The sequence below is a fragment of the Hylobates moloch genome, unplaced genomic scaffold (assembly GCF_009828535.3).
Source record: "Hylobates moloch isolate HMO894 unplaced genomic scaffold, HMol_V3 SCAFFOLD_15, whole genome shotgun sequence".
Lineage (NCBI taxonomy): Eukaryota > Metazoa > Chordata > Mammalia > Primates > Hylobatidae > Hylobates > Hylobates moloch.
The window spans coordinates 88235417-88247571 of record NW_026652290.1 but is presented as its reverse complement, the minus strand read 5'-3'; the positions used below and the strand labels follow the sequence as shown (position 1 = coordinate 88247571).

The 12155-nt window shown below is 37.7% G+C and overlaps 1 protein-coding gene across 1 annotated transcript in view; it reads right to left on the bottom strand.

The window, feature by feature from the left end:
* The window catches only part of STRN (striatin), a 141999-nt gene that overhangs the window by 55578 nt on the left and 74266 nt on the right, over nucleotides 1-12155 (bottom strand). Inside the window, 3 exon segments of the mRNA XM_058429058.1 lie at nucleotides 257-392; nucleotides 6241-6376; nucleotides 9327-9479. Of these exon segments, the coding sequence (XP_058285041.1) occupies nucleotides 257-392; nucleotides 6241-6376; nucleotides 9327-9479 (425 nt within the window).

Genomic DNA, 12155 nt, shown 5'->3' with positions numbered 1-12155 from the left:
CAGAGAATATTCTATATAGTAATTCAAATTCTTTTCATACTGTATTGCTGTTTTTTTTTTTCTTTTTAAATGTGGTAGTTATACAATGTTCCTTAAACATACACGCACATTCATCCAGGATAAAGGGTGCTAGTAGTAATAAGTTCACAGAATGCTCACTATTTCAACATTATAGTTAAGATGTTGCCCTCCTGGTAAAATATTAATTTCTTTTATTTACTTAACATCTCTGGTTGGATCCAGTATGGTTCCTTACCCCAGTCTGTTCCATCGCCTGCACTTCTAGATTCATTGTCTCCTTCCTCTGATGTAACCAAGAAGTCAAACTCCTTTAGAGCTTCTTTTGTATCTCGATCTTCACCGCTGTCAGGCAATGCTTTTTTCCTAACAATCTAATGAAAAAACATGCTAAATTAAACAAAGGAGATAGTTTCCCTTTACCACTGAATAAGAAAATTCAATTATTTTCTTTAGAAAGTGTACCTTTGCTGTGTTAAATAACTGTACTACCTTAGTGAAAATCACAGTTTTAAAAAAGATGTACATTATAAATTTTAAAGCAGTAATTTAAACTTTGCTCAACGGTATTATGGCTTGTTTGTTTTAAGTAAAGTAACGGAACCACATACTGAAATGTAAGACATGTACTGAAACGACAGATAGATGATTTACAAGGTTCCCATAATTACTTCTACTGTCCTAACCTTGCATCAGTTTTCTCTAGTAGCTCTCCAGGTATTTAATTTTTTCCCTAAAATGTTGATCTTTCAGAGTGCACCTTAGATTTAACAACAAATTGGTAAAGGCTGTTATAGTTCATTTTTCTATATTTAGAAATAACTCTGGAATCGCTGGGCGCGGTGGCTCACGCTTGTAATCCCAGCACTTTGGGAGGCTGAGGTGGGCAGATCACGAGGTCAGGAGATCGAGACCATGGTGATACCCCGTCTCTACTACAAATACAAAAAATTAGCCGGGCGTGGTGGCGGGCGCCTGTAGTCCCAGCTACTCGGAGAGGCTGAAGCAGGAGAATGGTGTGAACCCGGGAGGCAGAGCTTGCAGTGAGCCGAGATTGCGCCACTGCACTCCAGCCTGGGCGACAGAGCGAGACTCCATCTCAAAAAAAAAAAAAAAAAAAAAAAAAAAAAGAAATAACTTTGTAATCACAAATCCAATTGAAGGGCTAAAATTTAAGCTGAATACAAGCAGAGACAATTTTTGGGATCTGCATGCCTAAGCTCTTTATGAACTGTCTCCATCTCAGTCACCTTTACCAACATGGGCCTAAAGAAATTAGGATGCTAGGTTTGCATTTTCTTTGAATAAAATTTCAATATCTCAGTTTCTCTAGACTCCAGCTTCTTCACTTCATGCAAAACAGAAATAACATGATATGATCAAATGTTATCGCTGGGCTTTATGAGTGGCTTAAAATTATAAAAGTTTTACAAACAGACCAATAGGATAGACTAGAGAGTTGAGAAGCAGACCCCAAGAGATGACAAACACGTGACTTGTATGGCCCTGTTCCCATGCTGTTAATTGGTATCATTCATCAATCACAGCATTCTTCTTCAAAGACAAGATACAGCCTCAGAAATCCTTCTCAGCACAGCACTCCAAGAAGCCACTACCAACAGAACAAAGATGGCATGCATCATAGATAAATCCTATCTAGCCTTAACTGTCCTGGTACATATAAAAACTGTATAGGAGTGGATGGGCGCGGTGGCTCACGCCTGTAATCCCAGCACTTTGGGAGGCCAAGGTGGGTGGCTCACGAGGTCAGGAGATCGAGACCATCCTGGCTAACACGGTGAAACCCCGTATCTATTAAAAATACAAAAAATTAGCCAGGCGTGGTGCTGGGCACCTGTAGTCCCAGCTACTTGGGAGGCTGAGGCAGGAGAATGGCGTGAACCTGGGAGGTGGAGCTTGCAGTGAGCCAAGATCGCGCCGCTGCACTCCAGCCTGGGCGACAGAGCGAGACTCCATCTCAAAAAACAAACAAACAAACAAAAAAACACAATTGGATAGGAGAAATCAAAGGATTATTTAATGATGCTAGAATAATTTAACTATTTGGGATATTTTCCTAAAATCAAGAAATACTTCTATGCTTACAGCACCTCCCAATCTAACATCTAGCAAATCTATTAGACAAACAAAAAAGGCAAGATCAGTGTGGCAGACTGGGAACAGAAAACCCGTGCTGAATGTGTATTCTTTTATAAATACAAACCATATTCTAATAATCTGTTCTAATTTTCCCTAGGTAGCCAGACTAAGGTAGAAAGGTATATCTGGGCCAGGCACGGTGGCTCACGCCTGTAATCCCAGCACTCTGGGAGGCCGAGATGGGCGGATCACGAGGTCAGGAGGTGGAGACCATCCTGCCTAACATGGTGAAAACTCTGTCTCTACTAAAAATACAAAAAAAAAACACAAAAAAAATTAGCCAGGCGTGGTGATGGGCACCTGTAGTCCCAGCTACTCAGGAGGCTGAGGCAGGAGAATGGCGTGAACCCAGGAGGTGGAATTTGCAGTGAGCCAATATCGCGCCACTGCGCTCCAGCCTGGGTGACAGTACGAGACTCCATCTCAAAAAAAAAAAGGTGTATCTGAAGAGTTATGCCAACAGGACACCCCAATTCTCAGAGTTCCACATATAACTATATTGCCTAATCTACCTTCTTTTACCCTAGAGGCTTAATCCCTCCATTTTCTAGACTCTGATGAGTTGACAACTGTAATTCAGACGGACCATCACCAACATCTTACAGACAGAGTCCTTGTGCTCACTGCCTGACAAAAAGAGCAGGCAAAATCCATAAGAAGCATGTGGAACCTCAAATTGCAAGAATGAATGTATTTTCAACGTTAAATATGGTATTAAGTAATAAAAGGAACTCTTGGGGGGAAAAACTTGTTTCTAGTCTCATTGCCTCAGTATAACCTTACAAAGAATAAAGGTAAATGACATTTATTACTGTCATTGCAGATTACTATTTACCAAGTATCCCACTTTAAATAAATAAACCAAAAGTCCTCTGCTTCTAATGTTTAGGTACAGAAGAAAAATGAATTGTGTTTACCACTGGAGAACAGGATTAGAATAGGAAGGGGTAGAGTTTGTAATAATAAGCATGTATTACTTTTCTTCCTAACATAGAAGGTTCTACTCCACTTCTGCCTTCAATGAGCTTATAAATCAATTTAAGAAATTAAGAGAAAACCAAAGAAGTTATGGGTTGCATAGGATGCCTAAGTAGATTAGAAAAATGAATAAACTGTCACTTCAAAAACCATTAGGAGGGCCATGACACAAAGGGACATGGGATTCTTTATACTGTGGCTAAAAAAATAGTTAATAGCTCTTAGTTCCATTCTTTTTCCTCCTAAAGTTCCTGAATGTGGAGACTAAATGCTGCTGCAGAAGTTAGGCTTCACACAGTTTGAAACTGATCACTTTTTACATGCACGTATAATCTCAGGGTTGTTATTACACTTAACTGGTGATGACGAGAATACTGATAATGATGGCAAAGAAAAATAAGGGCCAAGTGCAGTGATTCACACCTGTAATCCCTGCACTTTGGGAGGCCAAGGCAGGTGGATTGCCTGAGGTCAGGAGTTCAAGACCAGCCTGACCAACATGGAGAAACCCCGTCTCTACTAAAAATACAACATTAGCCGGGTGTGGTGGTGCATGCTTGTAATCCCAGCTACTCGGGAGGCTGAGACAGGAGAATTGCTTGAATCCGGGAGGCAGAGGTTGCAGTCAGCTGAGATTGCACCATTGTACTCCAGCCTGGGCAACAAGAGTGAAACTCCGTCTCAAAAAAAAAAAAAAAAAAATGAAATAAAATAAAATAACATTTTAAAAACTTGTTCTACTTGACATTTTAATAGGCTAACTTTCAGCTTTCCCTATAGAATGCAATGTTATGCTTATTCACTGCTACACAGAATTAGGTTGTTAAAGTCCTTTTCAGCATATAGCTATTTGAGTGTAGCTCTGGAAATTAATGTAATATAATGTAAAAAATAAGCAAAACTGTTAAAACCAGTGATTTGCTTAGAAATATTTTTTTCCAAAAAAACTAAAAAAAAAAAAAATTTTTTTTTTTTTTTTTAGACAGTGTCTCGCTCTGTCACGAGACAGAGTCTCGCTCTGTCACCCAGGCTGGAGTGCAGTGGCGCGATCTCGGCTCACTGCAAGCTCTGCCTCCTGAGTTCATTCACGCCATTCTCCTGCCTCAGCCTCCCGAGTAGCTGGGACTACAGGCACTCACCACCACGCCCAGCTAATTTTTTTTGGATTTTTAGTAGAGACGGGGTTTCACCGTATTAGCCAGGATGGTCTCGATCTCCTGACCTAGTGATCCATCCGTCTCGGCCTCCCAAAGTGCTGGGATTACAGGTGTGAGCCACCGTGCCCAGCCAAAACTAAAAAAATTTTTGAGTGCAGTGGCATGATCATGGCTCACTGCAACATCAAATTCCTGGGCTCAAGCGATCCTCCTTCCTCAGCCTCCCATGCAGTTGGAACTACAGGTGTGTGCTATCACACATGGCTAACTAAAAAAAAATTTTTCTTTTTAGATATGGGGTCTTGCTATGTTGCCTAGGCTGGTCCCAAACTCCTGGCCTCAAGTGATCCTCCCACTTCAGCCTCCTGAGTAGCTGGGGTTACAGGCACAAGCCACTGCACGCAGCACAGAACTGCTATGATCTGCACTAATTAGAAGACAGTATATTTATCATGTTGTTTACTTAAAAAGACAACAGTCTATGGGTTAGGAATTTCTAGTAAGATCATATGTAATAGTTTTAATAATTAGTTTATAAATAAATAAATTGATATTGCTAACAGAAATATATAGCATCATGATTCAAGGCATAATTTAATACTGAGCTATGAATAAAGTATTTTGATGGAAAAATAATATCTCAATGCCAGCATCCCACAGGAATCACAAGGGACTACACAATTTCCAGATGATCAGGACATAGAAAAAGTGTCATAGAAATTTAGGCTTTTCCTTTTACTATGGTAAATTAAGACACATGCTATTACTACTTGTTTGGATAAGAAAAATTGGAAGTTACTACTTGAATTTCAAATAATTTCCACGGCAGGGCTTTACCAGTAGAGTACTAGTGAATAGTGGTTATGGAAAACAATAATCTGGCAGTAATAATTTGAGTCTCTGATGGAGCCCAAGAAGCAGAAGGGATAAAACACACAGAGGTTACACTTAGAAAGCACTTTATAGTTAAATAGATCATTTTCGCACATAGTGTCTCTTTGTTCCTCACAAAATCCTCCATGGTTAAGATGGCTATTTATAACAACCCTCATTTTACAAATGAAAAAACTAAGCCTGAAGCATTAAGAAACACAAATAGTGGCAGAACTGGAGCTTAAACCCAAGTCTTTTAGTTTAGAGGTCCAATCTGCTTTGTATTACTTTACTTTCCTCCTCTCTATTCATAAATTAATGTGAAAGAGAAAATGCAAACATTTTCCTAGACAAAGCGAAACATGTACTCATACCTTACTTAAAAAAGAAGGAAAAGGAGTAGGAAGAAGAAGGAAGAAGAGAGAGAAGGGAGAAGGGGAAGAGGGGAGAAAAGCGAAGAGAGAGGAAAAGGGGGAAAGAGGGAAGAGAAGAAAATGTAGAAGGGAAGAGAAAGAAGCGGCTACTTCGAGACATCTCTCATTCCAAGAAACTGCCATGGGAAAGTCAATAAGCTTATAAACATCACAAAACTTGAGAAGAATCCTAAACAATTTTGAAGAAATCTAATGGAAGAGTTCTGAAAGTTTGCCTACCAAAACAATCCTGACAAGAGAGACAAAACTGCATATATTAGAGCTGACGCTAGTTGCCATCAGGCACCATGATGTGTCTGTCAATTCTATTCTCTTGTAACAACCAATAACCCTGCATTGTTATAACACACAATATTTACTATATTCATCTGCCCCATAGAAAAGTTGTCCTGTTCAATGAATGAACAAAAAGTCAAACAGTGAGGAATTTCAAGAGAAAGCTACTATATTAAAAATATTCTCAACTTGAAATCAGTATTATAAACTCTCATAAATGTCTCCAAATTCATGAAAAAGAAAAAGCTACGGGTTAAGATTAAAGAACATGGATTATTTTATGCATTATATAGTATGTATTATAGTCCCTAAAATATTTATATCGTATGAGTTATCCAACTCACTGTTGAAGTATCAATGATGCTTTTCTCTCTTCCATCAACGTCATCATCTTCATCTTCATCACTGAAATCTGCAGCTGCACTTTCAAGGAATTTGAAATTATCCAGCACGGAGGCAGAATCTGTTAACTCAGATTTTCTGGTGTAAAACATGTATATCCTGCTTAGTTAATCTTTTTAACTTCGACATAAGAAGTAACCCATGATATGTTGCATTAACTTGTTTATATGGTAACTATAAATCCCAAATCACATTATCTACATTGATTCTTATCAATTACACTCCCACAAATTTAAAAAGCAATACAGGAAGTGGATACTCTTTAAGTACTTTGTAATCCTATCTATCTATCTACTTACCTACCTACCTACCTATCTACCTGGAGACAAAGTCTCTGGGCTCTGTCACCCACGGTAGAGTGCAGTAGCATGATCTAACTCACTCCAATCTCTGCCTCCCAAGTTCATGCAATTCTCCAGTTTCAGCCTCCCAAGCAGCTGGGATTACAGGAGTGAGCCATCACGCCCTGCTAATTTTTGTATTTTCAGTAGAGATGGGGTTCCACTATGTTGCCCAAGCTGATCTCTAATTCCTGAGCCCAAGTGATTCGCCCGCCCCAGCCTCAGTCTCCCAAAGTGCTGGGATTATAGGCGTGAGCCATTCATATCTATTTAGATTAGTGGTAATCTAATGTAAAAAACTCCCCTTCCTGATTTATTTTTATTTTAATCCTTACACCAACCTTAATGTATTTCATTTTAAAAATATTTTTATTATCTCTACCGCTGTTTTTCTCTACTCTTATTCTCTCTGCAACTCTCCCTTTGACCTCTTACATAAGTTTACACAAGTAAGAAAATAACAAGTATGTCATTTTTCTCTGATGCAATCTTGTATTTCTGTTTAACAGCTAAAGTAAAAGAGAAAATGTGTACATAAAGTTACTAACAGCAATACACTAGTCAAATTAACATTGCTATAGACTTGACCCTGTTGATTACTAAGCCATTAATCTCTTAGAAATAGCTGAATTTTCAAATATATGACTTGAATTTAGTTCCCTCAAAATAAATTTAGTAAAGATTGGCTGGGCGCGGTGGCTCACACCTGTAATCCCAGCACTTTGGGAGGTTGAGGCAGGCGGATCACGAGGTCAAGAGATCGAGACCATCCTGGCCAACCAACATGGTGAAACCCCACCTCTACTAAAAATACAAAAATTAGCTGGGTGTAGTGGCGCCTGTAGTCTCAGCTACTTGGGAGGCTTAGGCAGGAGAATCACTTGAACCCGGGAGGCAGAGGTTGCAGTGAGCTGAGATTGTGCCACTGCACTCCAGCCCAGGTGACAGAGTGAGACTCTGTCTCTAAATAAATAAATTAATTAATTAATTAATTTAGTAAAGATTCCAATGGCCAGAAGAGAAAGATTTATCTCCAGTTCATTAGGTAATATTTTAGACGAGAGCATTTTCCTGGGAAAAAAAAAAGTAGAAACTACTATGGACAAAATTTTCAAAAGAAATCTATCTTAAATTTCAAATCTGCTTACAGCTTTGTGTTTGGTATCACCCTCCGCTAACTCTTTATCCCTACTGAAATCGGACAGATTAGCAACAGTATCTTTGTCATTCTTAAAAGACAAATCAAGGCCAAAACACACAAGAGTGGTCTTCCCTGAAAATCTTTACTGAAGGTTATTAAAGTATGCATTATAGTTCTTAAAAACATTTATACTATCGGCCAGGCATGGTGGCTCATGCCTGTAATCCCAGTACTTTGGGAGGCCGAGGCAGGTGGATCACGAGGTCAAGAGATCGAGACCATCCTGGCCAACATGGTGAAACCCCATCTCTGCTAAAAATACAAAAAATTAGCTGGGTTTGGTGGCATGCGCCTGTAGTCTCAGCTACTCGGGAGTCTGAGGCAGGAGAATGGCGTGAACCCAGGAGGCAGAGTTTGCAGTAAGCTGAGATCGCACCACTGCACTCCAGCCTGGGTGACACAGCGAGACTCCATCTCAAAAAAAAAAACCATTTATACTATCTAAGTTAACTTGATGACTTACGTTAAACCCAGAACGTAAAAACAGAACTAAAGATAATGTCCATACAGTCTGTATCTATACAGAGAAATACCATGCCTTACATTTACAAATACAAGTTAATGTATTTTTTAACGCAGCCTACAAAGTTGGAAATGTATTCTTAATTATTAACGAATACATTTTAAGGCTCCAAGGAACTTTGTTTATAAAAGTCCTACAGTGAACCTTTACCTAATCCCATAATTTTAATTTATATTCCAAATAGCAGGAACTATCTTCTTGCTAGAAAATTTATAGAGTTCAATTAAAACCATTCTTCCTTCCTAAACAAGTGTCAACATAAAAGTCATACTTAAACATTCACAGAATTTATGGCTTTTTATTCAATTAACAATCACAGAAATTTTTTCCCAATAAATAAGAATCTCTTTATTGAACTGTTTATGCTTATTTTAAGTAGAATTATATATAATTGTATGATACATAATCCAAAATGGAAAACAAAATATTTCAAATAGCTACTGAATTGTTCACACGCTGTCACTTCAAAATAGCTACTTAAAATAGATATTCTATATCAAAGGAAAGATAAATTACAACATTATTAGATAAACAAAAGTGGTTAAAAAACAGTGTTACTTCTAAAGAATTTGAGGTATTTTTACGATTTCTGGATCACCAATCATGAAACGTCATTCTTACAGATTTGTACTGAATTTCTAGATAAAATCTTTTTTGAAGTTTTATTCAGTGATTAAGTCAATATACTAAAATCTATTAAACAACTACACTAAAATCTGTATTAAATATCACAAATAATATTCTTGAATTAAAATAGTCATAAATAACTCCAATCCTTGTTACCCTCTAACCAACTAAAATTTTAGAATTTTAATAAGTTATAATTAAACTATTTCTATGTCACTACCTAAAACTACAAGTAGTACTATGTCACTACCTAAAAGTACAAGTAGTGTCCATAAAACCAAAAATATTTAATAAGAACTAATAATAGCTAAAACACTTCCCAGACAAAATACTTACCCAATCATTGCTGTCTCTGTACCATTTACAACTGAGTCCTGATTTTTGTCATCTTCCCTGTCCGTGACATCACTTGAAAAGCCCAAGAAAGCTCGCACTCGTTTAGATTTCACATCTAGAATAGTATCTGTATAACCCACCTCCTGTAGACACCTGTGTGAAGAGAATCCTTAGAGTTCAGTCATACTGGAATCAGTATTCTATAATTTAATATGTAAATAAAAGTATTTAAACTCATTGCCTGCATAAGACTTAACAGTACAGTACTATGCTAGTAAGACTTGTTAATAATCTTCCAGCTGCAGATGGAGCTGTCTCTTGCAGTACCAGCCTCTACAGTCACTGAGAAAAATGAGAGAACTATACAATACACCATTCATTACATTTACCATAAGAAGAAGCTGGTCTTTAATATATCTAATAGCACATTCTTTCCTTTAGGCTGGATTGGAGCTAGCTCACTCCCAGACTCTACCAAATGAGTATTTTATAATAGTTATTCCAGTAGTTTTTTAAAATTTGTCATGGATCAACTGTGATCTAGACAGAATGTTCCTAGCATATATCGTCTCCTTCATTACACACAAGAAGGTAGTATTTCTCGAGTCACTTCTACAGAATTGAAGCTTCTATCCTGAGACAACTTTAAAATAAAAATAGACCGCAATTAAATTGTAGAATGTAGGAGGTGTGTGTACACATGTTTGTGTACATTACTGAAGGGCAGCAACACAAAAAAAGAGCAAAGGCTTTGTATTGAGAGCTAGATCTGGGTCCTATTTCTGCCACTTACTTGCATAACTTTAATTCTCCTGAACCTCAGTTTTCTATCCCCTAAAACAGACACACCTAATATTGTACCTGGCATATACAAAGGACTCAATACCTATTAACACCAAAGTTGACCAAAACAGACCAAAAGTGGCAGTGACAGGACCATGAAAAAGGTAAATGCCATTAATAAACATGACAGACAAACATCAGACATTAACTTATAAGTAGGCACCGAGTCTACTGGATGAAAGAAGAAAACAAAGGTTGACGAGATAACCAGTTTAAGTTCAGTTTATTAACAAGATTTGGTCTTAGTTATTATAGCTGAAAGAGTTATCTCAGAAATATATGTGATCAGAGGGAGTTAAGTGTATCTTACCAAATCAAGATGCTCGTTTTTCAATCCCATCCAATATTTATAGAAAGGTCTCGATTAAAATTTGGATAATAAATTCCCAACTTTCCTAAATTTAAAGTTGTTGAAAACTGCTTCAAAGATGTTATATTTTTCCATTTTTAACAAATAATATTTGAGACATACCTCACTTTGTCAACAAAATCACATTACAAATGCCTGTTTCAAAACTGCTCTTGCCATAGATAAGCTGGTTTTACTCAACAGTTACTTCCTCATTCATTGATAAAATGACACCTTTACTCAGAAGAGTAGATTATGGGTCCTTTGAAGTTTTTGAAAATATCTCTTGGACAGCTCATTATGAAACCATTTTTTTGTTTAAAAAAAAGATTAACATTCTAAGAACACATCTGTTTTAAAAAGGAAGATGTATAAGTCATATTTAAGATCAAAGTGAGGGCATTAGTAAAAATTCACTTATTAAATATCAGAAAACATCTCATTTTCTTGTAACTATCTAGATTAAAAAATACATATGCAAAGACATTTTAAGATTCTCTTTCCGTAGTCAAAAGTGATAGCTGCTATACATCCACTTTGGAAACCTTGGGTTTAAACAACTTATAATCAACCTCCAAAAAACCAGGTAGTAAATTTCATTTTACTGAGGCACAAATCTGAATATGAGTTTCAAAGGCGGTATTCAAGAACCAGGCACTGAGCTGGTGAGTCTAGTCTACCTCTTGATATCAGAACCTCAACCCATCTTTGTTTACTCTTTATTGTCTCAAACACATATTAATATTTTATGGAAGAAAGTTGACCGGGCGTGGTGGCTCACACCTGTAATCCCAGCACTTTGGGAGGCCGAGGTGGGGAGATCACTCGAAGTCAGGAGTTTGAGACCAGCCTGGCGAACATGGCAAAACCCCATCTCTACAAAAATACAAAAAAATTAGACAGGCATAGAGGCACACACCTGTAGTCCCAGCTACCCGGGAGGCTGAGGCAAGAGAATCACTTGAGCCCAGGATGCAGCAGTTGCTGTAAGCCAAGATTGTGCCACTGGACTCCAGCCTGGGCGACAGAGTGAGACTCCATCTCAAATGAATGAATGAATGAATGAAATATATGTTAGGCAATATTTGCAAATTTGGAGAATTCAAAAAGTTCTCCAATTATTTAAAAGTTTTAAAACATAACAAAATTGCATGTAAACAGCAATTGCACTTTTTTTTTTTGAGATGAAGTTTCGCTCTTGTTGCCCAGGGTGGAGTGCAATGGCACGATCTCGGCTCACTGCAAACTCCACCTCCCGGGTTCAAGCAATTCTCCTGCCTCACCCTCCCAAGTAGCTGGGATTACAGGCATGTGCATCACGCCCGGCCAATTTTGTATTTTTAGTAGAGATGGGGTTTCACCATGTTGGTGAGGCTGGTCTCAAACTCCTGACTTCAAGTGATCCATCCACCTTGACCTCCCAAAGTGCTGGGATTACAGGCGTGAGCTACTGCGCCTGGCCAATTGCACATATATTAAAATGTTACATATTCATACATAAAATATGCAATGAAAAGAATAACTTTAAAGTTATAAAATTCTTTTAACTATGTAAGTTCTACCACACAGAAAAAGTATTTAATATGAAAAAGGAACAGTAATTCAATTAAGCTTTTTCACAGCATCCATATGAGAGA